At 44.8% G+C, this 16,350-nt stretch overlaps 1 protein-coding gene across 1 annotated transcript in view; it reads right to left on the bottom strand.

Moving 5' to 3' along the window:
• The window catches only part of TES (testin LIM domain protein), a 52,809-nt gene extending 37,794 nt beyond the window's left edge, over positions 1–15,015 (bottom strand). The window contains exon 1 of the mRNA XM_075014798.1: positions 14,497–15,015. Coding sequence (XP_074870899.1) covers positions 14,497–14,523 — 27 coding nt within the window. The 5' untranslated portion in view covers positions 14,524–15,015. The remainder of the gene's footprint in view (positions 1–14,496) is intronic.
• Between the last annotated feature and the right edge of the window lie 1,335 nt (positions 15,016–16,350).

Raw genomic sequence — 16,350 nt, 5'->3', positions numbered from 1 at the left:
GATATAACTGCTATTCACAGGAAACTCACCAAGAGAGAGTTACTGGAGCCCTCCTACATAGGTGCAGGCTTCTCAGAAAATGGCGACATAATTTAGTGGCAGCTATAAGCCTAATGAGGAGCATCATGTTACCCCAATACATTCCACAGTTCCGGGATTGTACTCTGTCGTGAAAACACAATGATAGTTTTATAGAGGTATATTTTACACCCCCCCCCGCAAATATACCAGCGGCTAGAAACCTGCGGCTCTTTGAGGAGCCACTTGCGGCTCTGAGCACTGCCGTCACTGACTCCTCTTGCAGCTCTGGAGGCTGCTGCTGCTTAAACAAAAAAAAACAAAAACCCAAAAACGAAAACAAAACAAAAAAAAACCCCACAAAATCTAAATTCAGTTGGTTTAATGGCCGGATTGCACCCACCATTAAACAGAATTCAAAAAGTTTTTTTTTTTTTTTTGTATAATGGCACGCTCTGTAGACACTGAGCGGTCAGCTGTGGCAGGAAGTCCTGCAGAAGTTACCTGGCAGGGCTGAGAGCTGACCACTATGCATGTGGGGGAAGCATGCAGGAGAGCTGTGGGGGGGAGGGGGCGGTGGCTGAGCCTGCCAGAGCCACGCTAAAGAGGAGGAGGAAGGGAACGCAGCATGTGGGGCAGGGAAGAAGAGGCAGCGGCCATGAAGGAGCAACAGCAGCTCATGTAGCTCATGCTCTGAGGCAGGTTAAACCTGGAGATGTGGGGGAAGGGGGGGCAGTTTGGGACTGAAGGGGTCAAGCCTGGAGATGGGGGGAGGTTTGCAGGATCGGAGGTAAACCTTGGGGATGGGGGGGGAGGTAACAACTTTCTAACTGGTACAAATCTTTGTGTGCACACTGTTCTTAAAATAAGGGTTACAAGAAGTATGGTTTGACAAGGACTGTCTCATTTTCACATGCATGGCAACTCTTGACATATTGAGTTTGTAACAGAATTTGAAAAAATATCTCTTCGTGCTATTTCAGTTGCAGACCCCTGACATATATAGAAAAATTGACTAGGATTTACACTGGCTTCAGTTCTGTTCAATATGTTCACCTATTCTCTACTGATAAAGGCCTCAGCTGGAGTAGTGTGTCCAGTTTTAAGCATCATATTTCAGAAAAGGTGTGGACAAGCCAAAGTCAAAAGAAGAATAACAATATTGATGAGCGGTCTAGAGAATATGGCTTATGAAGAAAGATGCGGGGGTGGAATCTAGAGTTTTTATAGTCTGGAGAAGATGGAGGGTGTGGGGGTGGGAAAGAGTTTTCAAATACATAAAAGGTACTTTGTGGGAGAGAGGAGGAAAAATTGTCCTTGAACTCAGAAGAAAGGACAATGAGCAAGCGACATAAAACTACAGGGATGGCGGCTTCGGTCCGATATTAGGAAAAACTCCCTAACTGTGGTTAAGTGTTGCAACAAAACTGCCTAGAGAAATTGTAAGCTCTGTCACGGGACATTTTTAAATAAAGGTTCACAAACACCTGTCAGGGGTGGTCTAGTTATTACACAGTCCTGGCCTGAGTGTAGGAAACTGAACTAGATGATCTACTGAGGTCCGTTTTAGTCTTACGCTTCTATTATTTAGGAGCATTTGGGGAGGGAGGGACATCTAACAAGATTAAGAGTTGCCAGAAAAGTGTTTGTTTCTAAGTAGAACATTAGCAAGGATAGTCATAGCAGCAAAGGCAACAGTATAAATCACAGAACTGGCTGCAACACAAAGATTAATGCACAAGTAGTGAACTAATTCAGTTGTAACAACATTCTCTAGCTAAAATTTTGGAAAGAATCAGAATGTAAACTTTAAGGCATTGGTACAATGCCTAGAGATAAAGTTTATCGGTATCAAGGAGACTTACATCTTCTTAAGATCATCAAGGTAAGATAATTGTGTTTATTCCAACTGTACATGTATTTGCTGGCTACATACATATCCAGCGGCCAGAGATATGGGAATTATAACTATGGTCATAACCAAGGTTGCTGACTCAAGTGGGGGGGAAGAGCAAAGGAGGCAGTTGCCTAGGAGTCTGGCAATCCAAAAGAGCAGCAGCTGCCAGTGCTCCAGGCTCTTTAAATCATTTCCAGGATCCTGTGCTGCATGGTCTGGGCAGTGCTGAAGGCTGCGAGGAGAAAGCTAGCCCCACCACTTCTGCCCAAACCTCTGCCCTTTCCAGGTGTGCCCAGAGCTCCATTCTCCACCCCTACCTTGCCAAGGGCTGGTAAAGTCTGTCATCAGCCCTGGTCATGACAAAATGCAAAACCACCATCCCTCTTTTGATTCTGTTCTAGAGAGTTTTCCTTCATTCGTTTCTATGCCCCACACATCTTTGAGGGAGTGGGAAGGAGGCATATGAAAATGCAACTAGCGACATACACAAAAAAACCCACCACAGCCGACAGCCTATTGCAGGGGTCAGCAACCCCCGGCATGGGTGCCGAAAGTGACATATGGGCTGATTTTCATCAGCATGTGAGGTGAGAGCTCAGCCCCACTCCTCCTCCACTACACAGCTGGGAACATGCTCAAAGAAATGCCACCTGTGGATTAACAGCAAAACACCAGCTAATGCTATGAACCACCACCTACATGGTAAAGCTCTGCACCTTTATTAAATAATGAAGCTGTTGTAAGCAGGACTATTAGTGACTTTAAAAAGCATCACCTCCACTCCAACCATACATAGAGTCAAAATGTCAAATTTCGGTACTCCACCTTGGAAAGGTTGCTGACCCCTGGTTTATTCTATCTATTCCCACTTTAGGGACTTCTGTGCAACAGTCATTTATGCAATCAGCTAGAATTAGATATTGTGCCAGGTGAGACTTGTGAAATACATACCTAGAGGAGGAGTTCTTGATGTACCAGCACATTTTCAGAAAGGGAGGTTTAAAAAAAAAAAAAAAAAAAATCTATGGTTTTTCCTTCAACAGCTTCTCACACTTTGTTCAGTTTCAGTAAACACAAGAGAAATGATGTATCCAGGAAGTTGGCTCTTTATTGCAAGGAGGCTACTAACCATCATTCTCTTAACAATTCTCAGAGCCAAGTATTGTTAGTGGTCTTGTTATTTTGCCCTTGTTCTGCTTGTGAGGAAAGCATTGCTTGTCATCTTTCCCCTTGAATCACTTGATGATTACCTGATCCATTCATTCCCTCTGCAGCACCCTGGCATTGGTCACTCTCCGAAGACAGGACACATATGGCTGTTCTTATCTTCCAAATGTACTTGGAAGCAGTTCTCCTTTTAGCATTTTAACCTAAGTATAGGACAACTTTTTCACTGTAGAACAGATTTGCCGATTGGCTTTCTGGAGCATGTGTTCTACCTTTGAGGATGTGAGCATTTCCTCATTTTGAATGTTCTTCAACTGAAGAAAAGAAACTGATCTCCCTACAGCCTCTTCCAGGTGTTTTTTATTCATTGTGAGCAACCTCATTAGTCTCACAGTATTGAAAAGTTAAATCAATTTTCCTTAATTTCTAAACACTACATTGATAGTGACCGGGCTTAGCTTTTTGTTCTAACTAGTTTCCATGGCAGCAGTAACCAAACAGAAGTGTCACAAACAGGAAGTGAATTTCAAGAGCAATTACTTAACTATTCTGTACATAATGTAGAGTAGACTGCTCCCATGTGTACTTTTTTTTGTTTTTTAAAAGGTGTGAAGTTAGTGTTGCACCTTTTCCCTCAAATACTTTTACTGATGATTTCCAAAGCTGTTTTCTTCACTTGCATTCAGTTTTATGATTTACTCTAGTATTTTGGCATTCTGTTTATGAAAAAAGCAGACATTCCACAGTAAGAGCAGTGCCTTGATCTTTTTCTGTCATAACTATGTAGACATGTTTACAAACCAAGTGCAACGTACCAGGGAAGTGCTGCAGAACAGTACTCTTTGCCAGCTTTTCCTTTTCTCTGGCAAGTCAGGTTTATAGCATAATTACATTGTAACAGGGACTGACTCATTTTACAAAGTTCACCAATGTGACAGACATGGCAAAGTCAATTCAGACTTCGAACAAATGTCTTAACAGGGAGTTTAACGAAGTGTAACTTTTCAGTTTTCTTATGTTTGCATTAGCTTCACTAAGGGAGTTACAGAACAAGACCAAACAAACCACTATTTTTAATCATGACTATTATATGCAATTTTATACATGCCTATTATGTCATCTGTGTAGCATACTTTTTCCTGATACTTGACTGTATAATCTGTTAAGGAATTTTCATGATATCTAGTTTAATGACAATAATATTTTTTAAAAGTATTGAATTAAAGTAACGTGGGAAGTAGAGTGGAACGAGAAAATGTTTACATATTTATTTTAAAACAGTGAAATTAAATCAAGAAAAGAACTGAAAGATAATCAAGTTTACTTATGCCATCTACTGTTATCTCAGGGTGGTCCAACATCTTCAACATTGCGGGCCACATGGACACAAGACCTACAGTTTGTAGGCCACACATATAAGAACATGCAAGATTAGATGAGGGTAATGGTATGCAAAGATTCTTATATTATGAAGCCTGGAAGCTTTGGCACTAACAACTTTTGTGACCATAATAGGGCTGAAACAGAGCAGCTCTCTTATACGATGAGGAATTTCATTAATACCATTTTGGGAGGGTAAAGGATGGGACTGGGGGAATATGTATATTATCTAAATGTATTTCCTTCAAAGTTCCATAAAAAAATCTTATAAACTAAATAGAACAGCTACAAGCAGGAAAAAAATGTTAAAGATGAAAAAGGAGATTTTAAATTTCTATTGAACTAAGTGCTACTCTTCCTCTTCCCTAGTAATGGGAGTCTGAGGGGCAAGGTTTTTCTTTTACCCATGTATCCATATCAATATCAATATCAGTGTTTGTGGGAGAGAGAGTTGAAGAAATGAATCCAGCATTTTATTTTCCCACATGGTTTTGGGTCTTCTATTTCACTTGCCTCAGCACAGAAAATGTACTTTTCATGAATTTCTGTTGAGTGCAAAGTCTTAGTTTCTGGAAGCTGATCTTCAATGAGCATTTCTCTCTCTCTCTCTCTCTCTCACACACACACACTCTCTCTCTCCCTTTTTTAAAGGGACAATGGGCCAGACTGCAGTTCCCAAAATTCAAGGTGCAGATCTGATGACTTTCTACTGCAGCTTCCTTCTGATTGTTAAACAAATGGAGACTGGGCTTCAGTTTGTCAAAGTCTGCAAATCTCTTATCAAACTCACCAGATACATTTTCAATTTTTTGCTGCAAAGCTTGAGAAGTCTGCCTAGATATTATCTGTCATCAGTTCACCACAAGCAGCAGAACTGTGCAAGATCATTCTTCCCGAAACACACATTAACACTAACTAGTTGTAGCTTCTTGTGGAAAGCTTCAGTGTGTCCAACAATCTGGGAAACATTTTCTTGCCTATCTTGTAAGCTCAGGTTCAACACATTGAAGTGAGTGGTCATGTCTGCCATGAATGGCAGGGAGCAAAAAAAATCTTTATCTTGCACTTGATTTTGATATTCATCTGTGTTGCCAAGTAGCTCATTCTGAAGAAAAGATTTCTTTTCGAAGAGCAAAGAATCACTGAAGCCTCTTCCCAGTACTCGGCCACCTGACATTTGAGTACAGCAGTACGTTGTTATATTCAGAAGTACCATCCAAGGGTTGCATTTTGAGTAGTTCTTCATGTACCATGAAATCCTCATCTATAGTATGTGTGAATATGAGTATTTGGCTTATGTCACTGATGTCAGTACTTTTGTCCAAAGCCAATGAAAAGCATTTGCATTGCTTCATCATATCTTTCAGTTTGAAAGAAACATGGCCATTAAGTTCCCCTAATCTTCTTGCAACCCTTTGATGAAACAGTGATATACTTTCAAATATTCTGTCCACCTTATCTTCCACCAATGCTTGTGCCATCTTCACTGCACATTTCTTTATTATATCTCTAAATGACTTGTTCTTCATATGCATCAGAGTGACTTCCCATGATGGAGTAAGGTTTGCAGTTTGATGCTTCCCACACTTCTGTAACCCTTCTGCCGGAAGTAGCTGGCAGGGTCGAGTTCAACATCTAGGGATTCCTTTTCATCCTTCTCACACAGAACAGGCTCAAGCCCCCACCCAGTAGCCTGGGAAATTCATAAACCCCTGGGCACTTGCAATGCTTCCCCACTTGCAAGCACAGAGTCTGAGTGTAGAAAAGAACATTTAATAAAAGAGGCAGAAAGGTCAATTAGCATAAGCTTGGGAAAACACCACACCCAGAGTTCATAAGCAATCCTGAAGTAACTGTCCCAGCTCAAATGCATTGAGCAACCTCCTTGGCCTCTCAGACTAACCAGTCCAATACAGCAAACAGCCATTCCACACCCCCAACTTTCTCCACACCCCCAATTCAAATGTCACACTTACAACTTGGTCCAGTCCATGCAAGCACTGACATCTCACGCTGATGTATTCCCTCATGGAACCTGAGACAATGCCACCTTTGTGCTGGTCCAGCGTTCTGCTTGCTGCTACCGCTGTCCGCCAGTTGTGCCGTCCACGCGTCCACTGCTCCTTCTACCGCCGTTTGCCAGTCACGCCATCCATCCATCCACTGCTCCTCCTACCAGCCGTCTGCCAGTCACTGCTTCTCTTGTCAGCCATCTGCCAGTAACACCATCTGTCCATCCAATGTGGGTTTAGCTTGAGGCAAAACCCTGTGATTTCTGCTCTTAGCAGCCTCAGCTACCACTCTGTGATTTCCACTCTTAATATCTACCAAAGCAGAGTCTCATAAAAACCACTAGTATCCAGCTCTAGGGCTAGTCAAACCAGGTTTATAGCTATCTGGCCAAGACACTCAAGCTGATTCAACCCCTATACCTCCCCTTCTACCCTCCAATGCTTTAAACCAGGGAGCCCTGTGTAATCCATGTCTTACACAGTTATGACAACTGCCCTGTCCCCCCACAATGACTTGGAGCATTGGTGAGATTTCACAGTTCTTATACTGAGTGTTAGCATAAGTTGTGATTTTACAACGTGTTTACAAGAGACAAAAATCTCATAGCTTCCTTGCTACCCATCAGTCTTTGTTTGCAAGGTATCACATTATGCACACCTTTGCATTCTCATGCAAATGATCTCTGGGAGATGCATTCCTCCCACCTTCAGCAGCATTGAGTTCCTGCTGGCACATTCCTTACACTTAAATCGCACATGCTTTTGTTTCTGATCCTGGCTTTTCAGGTCCGGCAAAATATCAGTTGGTGATTTCCCTACACACTGGGCATACTGTGTTTTGCTCATTGTCTCATAACAGTGCCTAATATTATGTTCTTTTGCCACGGCAACAGTTTGCAGGCACACGAGACAGTGTCTTTCCGTTATTTTCAAGGAATAGGAGTTCTTCTCGTCTCACGTTAAGCACTCTGTTCACCTCAAGAATCTCTCTTTCCCTGTTGATGTTCACTTTGAGGATTACACATTGAACAAAAAATCAGAGTGCGCTTTTATTCAGCTACCAGCATGGGTGGCTTGTCAGTAAGGCAAAGGAAGGCTCTGCCTTCCCAGACAGAAGCCCCAGAAGTGCAGAGGAACATGGGGGCCTGTGCCAGCTCTGCCCCTCCCCACCCCATGCTCCCCTCCCTCACTACCTTTCCTTTCTCTCTGTTACCAACTTTCCTATTGTTGCTGTGAAATGTGTTCAGTATGAGTCTGGCAGGTTCTGGGGCAGCTGGGAAGGCAAAGCAGCAGACAGCATCCTCAGCTGCGCCCCTGAACCTGCAGGAAACACACAGCTCAAATTACAGCCCTACAGCCTTCGCCCTGCCTCGCAGCCTGCAGTTTCAGTTTTGTTCACCATAGCTTCTCCAATTGGTGAGTCAGCCCTGCTCCCCAGACACCACCTCACTCACTTGGCAAGCTGCAACGGCACAGCACAGTTTCTCCCCCTCCTCCCTGCTTGGTGCCTCACCCATTCTGGTCCTCCTCCCTGCACCTTAGCCCAGGGCAGGCAAAGTGGGCTTCCTCCTTGCTGCCCTCTTCACCCTTTGCCCTGCTCCGCTTGGTCTGTTTCCTCCTACCCCGCCCCCCTCACTACCACACTTCCCCAGCCCAGATGCTGCTAAGTCCTCCCTTTGTCTTCTCTCCGCTCAGCCGCCCTGCTCCCCCCAACACACACACTTCATAGTGTGGAGTGGTGGTGGGTCTAGTTTCCTTTTCCCAGCTCCGCTAACTGCTGAACCCACAGCTCAGGATCCTCTTCTCTTCCCATTGCCCTCTCCCCAGAGGCCCCATTTGAAATCATAGTTGAATGATTGATTCTTCCATGATCTCCGCTGCACCACAAATACAACTCTCCTACGCACACGGTGTGTTCAGCAGTCACCTACCAGTCCCTTCAAAGAGACATTTGTTTTACAGATGAGGAAAACAGGAAGTAAAATTGAAGAGAAGCAGCACGGCCTGGCGTTTTAAACCAGAGCTGGAGGGTTATTAATGCTCCCCTGTCCCAGACTGCCGGGGAGTCATCCAACCGCCATTTTTCAATTCCCAAATTTACACATCAGCGAGAATCCTCACTTGTACACGGTCATGTCCCTGGTTCTGTAAGACCCAGATTGAGAGTCTCGCTTTACTGATGATGAGGTCATGCTGATGTTGTATCTTTTTATAACTGACACTGCAGAGTCTGTCATGCATATCATAACCTCCTTCTCCAGATATCTCTATTATAAAACTGATTTTTTGATGAGTGTTCGTGGGCCACAAAAATAAAATAAAATATTTGAATGGCAGACCACATCCTGACCCTGAATTGCTAGTACCCCTGGATTCCCTACTGCTTCCACTACTGTGCTCCACAAAGAGGGTTTTGAAATAACTGAACTACAGAACTGCTTGAAAAGGAAAAGGTGTGGCCCAAGATCATGGCTTCCTGGTACTTGTATCTTCCATCCCAGGGCTCATGATCTGAAGGGGAAGTAGACACTCTGTGCTTGTCTACATTATTAATTTAATTGGTGATACACATCTCCTAGAGCTGGAAGGGACCTTGGAAGGTCATCTAGTCCAGTCCCCTGCCCTCTTGGCAGGACCAAGCACCATCCCTGACATCTATTTGCCCCAATCCCCAAATGGCCTCCTCAAGGATTGAGCTTGTAACCCTGGGTTTAGGGGGCCAATGCTCAAACCACTGAGCTGTCCCTCCCTCACAAAACAGGTTTATACTGCATAGCTAACCCACGTAATCAGCACCTGAATCAAAGCATGTGAAATAGCTTAGCTTGGGAATGATCCCCAAATATCCATGAGTGTCCTCACTTTCTGTATCACAGTTCATGTCCAGGGCACATTGCACTGAGATTCAGTAAAAAAAAAAAAAATTCCAGTCACTTGTGAAAACTCCTGCCTACTGTTTTGGGGAAGAAGGAGGGAAGGAGAATCTGCAAGAAGTGCCTTGAAAAACTGAATCATTTTTGCCTACATCTTGGCTACGTCTACACGTGCACCCAACTTCGAAATAGCTTATTTCGATGTTGCGACATCGAAATAGGCTATTTCGATGAATAACGTCTACACGTCCTCCAGGGCTGGCAACGTCGATGTTCAACTTCGACGTTGCTCAGCCCAACATCGAAATAGGCACAGCGAGGGAACGTCTACACGCCAAAGTAGCACACATCGAAATAAGGGATCCAGGCACAGCTGCAGACAGGGTCACGGGGCGGACTCAACAGCAAGTCGCTCCCTTAAAGGGCCCCTCCCAGACACACTTTCATTAAACAGTGCAAGATACACAGAGCCAACAACTAGTTGCAGACCCTGTATATGCAGCACGGACCCCCAGCTGCAGCAGCAGCAGCCAGAAGCCCTGGGCTAAGGGCTGCTGCCCACGGTGACCACAGAGCCCCGCAAGGGCTGGAGAGAGAGTATCTCTCAACCCCCCAGCTGATGGCCACCATGGAGGACCCCGCTATTTCGATGTTGCGGGACGCGGATCGTCTACACGTCCCTACTTCGATGTTGAACGTCGAAGTAGGGCGCTATTCCCATCCCCTCATGGGGTTAGCGACTTCGACGTCTCGCCGCCTAACGTCGATTTCAACTTCGAAATAGCGCCCAACACGTGTAGACGTGACGGGCGCTATTTCGAAGTTACTGCCACTACTTCGAAGTAGCGTGCACGTGTAGACGCAGCCCTTCTCTGCAACGTGAGCCTAACTTAAGTGAAGCCCAGATTCTAAGACAGGCCTTGAATTTACAGACCCTCCAATCTTGGATAAATGGTACATGGGTTAAGGCTAAAAACTGGGTAAGAGCCATGGTTAATTGTCCAGCACAGACATACCGTTAAAAAGGCTGTGACAATGTAAGCAAATTGATTTTTAAAATGGTTCCCATTACATCAGAGCAGATCCCTAAAATTGCTTGTATTTCAACCAGTTTGGAAAAAAAAAAAAACACCCACACACACTTGAACAAATTTGGAAATCCCATCAGCATTTGCTTTGATATTGTTTTAATTTAAATTAAAGGCAATAAAAGACTTCAAAAGAATGGTCAGACTGCATCAGATCAATGGTCCATCTGGCAGAGCAACATACATTCTGACAGTAGTCAATGTCAGGTGCTTCAGAAGAAATGAACTGAATATTTTATCATCAAGTGATCAATCCCCTGTTGCCCATTCCTAGGTTTTGCTTTCCTATCCATCCTGCTAATGCCGGCTGGGGGCGTGGGACGAAGGGGAATTATAGGTTTTGATCTTGTTCTTGAGAGCTTGGGAGGAGCCCTAGAAATATCTTACAAGCTTTGTTATGTGACATCTTTAGTAGCAGAATAAAAAGAGACACTCAAAGTACAGAGCCTCTCTACTCCATCACTCAATAGTTTGTCAACATCCATTGTCAATCATGATTTTAGTTAGCTGAATGTCCCCTTATTATGGCCAAGTTAGTGGTCTCATAACCTTCGCTTCTAGTCACCAGTCCTGGCCTCAGTGTTCCGTGCTGTGATTTAGTTCAAATTGACCCTTAGATGTCTTCTAAGAGCCTAGTAAGCAGTGGAAGTGTTGGTAACACTGCTAGACAATACAGACCTTCCACGTTTCAGCAAATTCTCTGGTTTGGCACTGGTCAGGTTCTGCGGGTGCAACACTAGAGAGGTTCAGCCTGTACTACACAAAAATAGTGACTTGTCAAAGGACTTCTCTTTTCTGTTTCTGTCAACATTGTATCCTGTGGAATTTTCATGCCACATTCTGCTCAGCCCATCGCCCCTTGTTGCTTTTTAGAACATATGCCTTGGAGGACAATGAACTTCTGTTGTGCACCAACCACATTAGAGTTAAGGCACCAGATATATCAGAACCATATATATTGCAAACTGGTGGGTTTCTGACCAAACACCAAGCCAAGTTTCTCCCTAAAATAAAATACGTTATTCAGTCTGAATGTGCTGATTACTCCATTATGTTGCTAATTCTACAGTAGCAAAAAAGTCACCGGTGTCGATGTGAGCTTTGATTGTTCGTGTTCCTGAAAGACAGGTGATAAAAAGTGCTAAGAAAATACAGTAAAAAGAGGGCTTGGAGAGAAATGGGAGCAAAGAAAATGGTTTTCAATAAAGCATAGAAAAGGCAGTTGGAAGAGGGGACTCAGCAGGGATTCCTTTGTTGCTTAGTGTAGACATTCAGGTTTATGGCCTTTTGTGAATTCATGGTACTATAACATAATTATAACCAAAATTCTATTTCTCCACCCCCATTAGACAAAGAAAAAAATTAGTTGTATAACGAGGGCTGGTGACTTGCTGCACAACATAGGATCACACAGTGAAGCTTTCAGTTTATCCTGTTGCTGATCTGTCAGGTGGGCCCAACTTTTTCTTTTGAAAAAGGTAAAAGGCTGTCTTTGTTTGTTTTAAAATATTGAGAAGAGGTGATAAAAAGAACAATCGAGAATTTCTTTCATGTAGGAGGGCCAGGAAGAGTCTTCCATACCCTTGACTGTCAAGTTAATTTAGGGATATGCACCTATGCAGCTCTTTTTTATTGTGTCCATTTCAAAGTCTGCATGTCAGCAGAAAAGTCTTTGGAGAAAGAATAGCTTTAGAGTCTTTGAGGGAGAAAAGTGAAAGCTGGCTAAAAACGAGATGAAACAGGAAAGCCCTGCTTGTCAAAGTCTTTCAACATATCCATTACCTATTGTATGACTTAAGAGGGTGTTCACTCAGGAAAATTTTGCACAAACTAAGAGCAAACTATTAAACAAAAGTAGAACTGAATGCTAAAAGTATGAAAATAAAGGATGTGAAATTTTAGATTTACGCTTCCAACTCTTCATTTTATACAAAAGTCAATTTTTCAAAGAGTGGGGAGTCTGAGTGTCAAAAACCTTAATATTCTGCAGCAGCTTAGAGAGTGCATTTCTTAATTGCATTTAAAAAATTCAGGTTTTTTAAACTAATGAAAGTTCTAGTCATACTACAGAAACTGTGTAGGCATATCCCTGTCCTTCTGTACAGCCTCATTAAAAAATAATGTGGGTGGATGCAGTCACATAGACAGCCTATCAACTGCAGGGTCAGGAGCCAAGTAACATCTGCAGGGTCTATAAATCTGGCTTTTTGTACAGATTACATCATCACACACTAACTCACTGCAACGTTACGAATACCGAGGCAGGTTGGTTATGTTTGAGGAGTCACGAATGAGTTGTTAACCCAGCCTCCCAGGATAATTGCAAGACCATGCAATTATTTTAAAATATTTTATTTGTATATACACACACAAAAACACAGTTTCCCCTTACTAGATTGTAACACTGTCATAGACCAACATTTCTGAAATCTCTTATAGAAGTAATTTCTGCTTATTTCTAAACAAAGCATACTTTCGGATGTCTGCAAGTCTGGATAAAAAGAGCAATAAAGTCTTTCATGAAGCTCTTTACCTAGCCAAATACATACCACAAAAATGTAAAACATTCACATTTGAACACAACTTTTGCTCAAGTCAAGTTAAAACTATTTAAGATGCTTCTGTGTTACAGTTTACAGTCATGCAAGATTTCTTCTGCATTCCTGATATTTGCAACAAGACAAATAAAACAGTTTAAATGAATAAGTCTCCTTTTCAATTATAACATCAGTTTTAAGTTGAAACCACAATAGTAAAAGACAGATGTTATTTAAAAGCATACTTTACAGAATCCCACAAATATTATATACCACTTCTCTAAAATTCATTAGTGAAGAAAATCACAAAATATTAGAACTAACTCTACATCAGTTTCTCTTACTTCAAAAATCAAATAATTGTGATATCCCCGCAAAAATTTTGTTATCACTACCAAAGAGACTGTTTTATATGCCAACAGAACAAGGTCATCAATGGACAAGACATATAGACCATGAAATCCATAGCTGACTTGAAATGGAATACTTCTTCTCAAAGACCCGTCAACTGGTGTTAGAGTATCCTTATATTCTACTTACTAAATTAATTAGCCAAAGATTTAATAGACTAATATTCCCTTTATACCTGGTATACATGTGAAAACTGAGATCTTAAGAATTGGGTCTGTCCCACAAAAGCTTTTTGTTAGTCTTTAAACTGCTACATGACTGATGGTTTGTTTTGTTAGAATACAGACTAACACGGCTACCAATTTATTACATGTGAACACAGGTTAGCATATCAGGTACATCCCAGTCTATTTTATTTTTCTCGGGTTCAATTTTCCTTATGGGCACTAACTCCCTTCCCTCTCCCCGATGTGGGGAGGGGAACCAAATGTAAGGACTCGTCTGTGTCCTGTGATAACAGCTACCTGGAGAGCAATTTTCTGTACTTAAATTGCAGATGGAAAGAAATCTTTGGCTTGGGGACTAAAGCAGGACAGCGGATGATGGCAGTAAGCAGGTCATTAAGTTAATCAACCATTCAGTGTCTTTGCTAAACTTATTCCGGTCACAACAAACAAACTTTCCTACCGTCTTCTACTTAAAAAGAGAGAGAGAGAGAGAGATTACCAACTTCCCCCCAGCTGCCCCTTGCACACATTTCCTTCCCCCCGCCCCCGATCTCCATTTAGGAGACTTTGAAGGCTATCAGCAAAGTTAGCAAACTTGAGCGAGACCCAGGGAGGGGCCAGGCATCAGGCTCCGTAGGGTTGGAGCGCTTCGCCTCAGCCGGATATCCGACTCAAAGCCCCAATTAACCGGCACCTCTGTCATTCAGACGCTGGCCCTTGAGAAGCCAGACCAGCTTGCTGGAGATCTCGCCCGACATTGGATCGGACATGAGGGGTCCGATCGCTAGGGCTGAGCCGGGGGGCCGCACTCCTGCCCCCTCCCGACCTGCAGACAGGAGAGCAGCTGCGGTTGCGACCCGGGGGAGAACCGTGCGGGGCAGCAGCAGCAGCAGCCAGGGCAGGTAGCCCAGCGCAGCCCGCCCCGCGCATGCACGCTCGCTCTTACCCTTTTCATTTTGCTCTCCAGCTCCATTGTCTCCCGCCGCTAGCAGCAGCGCAGCCGCCCCGGACGCGGTGAGAGCAGGAGGCGCCCGGCCGCTCAGCGCCGCAGCAGACCCTGCAACTCTCACACTCAAACTTCCGCCACCCTGCAGTTGCAGCCGCCGCGGAGGGGGTGGACAGGGAACAAAGGCCGCTCCCCAGCCAATCGCGGCGTCGCGGCTGGCCGCTCGGCGAGCCAATTGGAGTCGCCCTGGGCGGCAGAGCAGCCGCGGCTCGCGCAGGGTCCGAAGGGGGGCGCGCCGCCTGCTGGGCTCGGCGGCGCCGCAGAACGTGGCAGCCGCCTCGTGCAGCCTGCGCCGGGGCTGGCCGGGGCGGGTGCAGGAGTTTTGGAGTCTGTCGCCGGCTGCTGGGTCACCTGATAAGGTCCGTCCTGGAGACTGTATTTGCAGTGGGCAAACCCGCCTGGACTCTTGGCCATCCCCAGAGGCGGGGGATGTCCCGACCGCTCTCGCCCTGCGGGCAGGAGGCAGGATCGGTGCCTGCCGCTTCCCAGCCACAAACCAGCCTTTGGTTTGCCTCGTCCTTCTCCGAGAACGTGTATTTCGTCAGCCTTCAGCTCTACTGCCCTGGGGCCGGGTGCCCCGCTCCGAGGGAGCTGGCGGATAAATCACTGCGGGCTGGGGATGACAGCAGCTCAGCTGAGGTCAGGCTGACACAAGCTGTGTTTAAAGAAGATGTCAGAGGGCCAGATTCTGGCTCTGTTTATGGACAGCGGGGCAGTCGCAGGCTGCTTGGCTGGGCGTCACTTTCTGCACTATTCTGGTTTGTTTCTTGTATTCTATGGTATAGTTTATATTCTAGTAGTGACTAGACGCCCCTGTCAGTTAGGAAATTGGGGAGTTAGGCACTGAGGGTTTTAGAGCCAGGTTATTTTGAGGCTTTTAAGTGCATAAAACTCCATTGGCATTTGGCATCCACATGCAGGCACTTCCAAACACTCAGGCAAGGGTAGGATTTAAGAAAGTACATTGGGGGTTAGGCATGGCAACTCACACCTAATTTGTAGGCACCTACCAAATCACAGAAATAATTCTGTGATCCACAAACCAGAATTAGACACCGACGCTACGTCTACGCTACGTCGAAGTAGCCTATTTCAAAGTAAGGACATCGAAATAGGCTACTTCGACGCATATCGTCTACACGTCCTCCAGGGCTGGTGCCATCAACGTTTAACATCGAAGTAGCGAGGGGGAACATCGAAAGGAGCCGCCCCAGAAGGAAATGTGGAGCATCCACACACACAAGCGCTCGCCGTCGAAATAAGGGGCCAGCAAAGCCCTAGGCTGCTCCCTTAAAGGGCCCCTCCCAGACACACTTGCCCTGCACAGCACAAGATCCACAGAGCCAACCGGTTGCAGACCCTGTGCATGCAGCATGGACCCCCAGCTGCAGCAGCAGCAGCCAGAAGCCCCGGACTAAGGGCTGCTGCACGTGGTGACCATAGAGCCCCACAGGGGCTGGACAGAGCATCTCTCAACCCCTCAGCTGATGGCCGCCATGGAGGACCCTGCTATTTCAAAGTAGCAGGACACGGATCGTCTATACGTGCCCTACTTCGACGTTGAACGTCAAAGTAGAGCGCTATTCCCATCTTCAGATGGGAATAGCGATTTCGACGTTTCACTGCCTAACGTCAATTTCAACGTCGAAATAGCACACGGCGCATGTAGACGCAATGCGTGCTATTTCAACGTTGTGCCGGCTACTTTGAAATAGCCGGCTAGTGTAGACACACCCCGAGACTGACTGTCTATAGAATGGAAAGAATAGAATAGAGTGGGAAGAATGGAGGGGG

This window comes from Carettochelys insculpta, chromosome 1, assembly GCF_033958435.1.
Source record: "Carettochelys insculpta isolate YL-2023 chromosome 1, ASM3395843v1, whole genome shotgun sequence".
Lineage (NCBI taxonomy): Eukaryota > Metazoa > Chordata > Testudines > Carettochelyidae > Carettochelys > Carettochelys insculpta.
The sequence above is the reverse complement of the archived record's forward strand: the minus strand, read 5'-3'. Positions and strand labels throughout refer to the sequence as shown.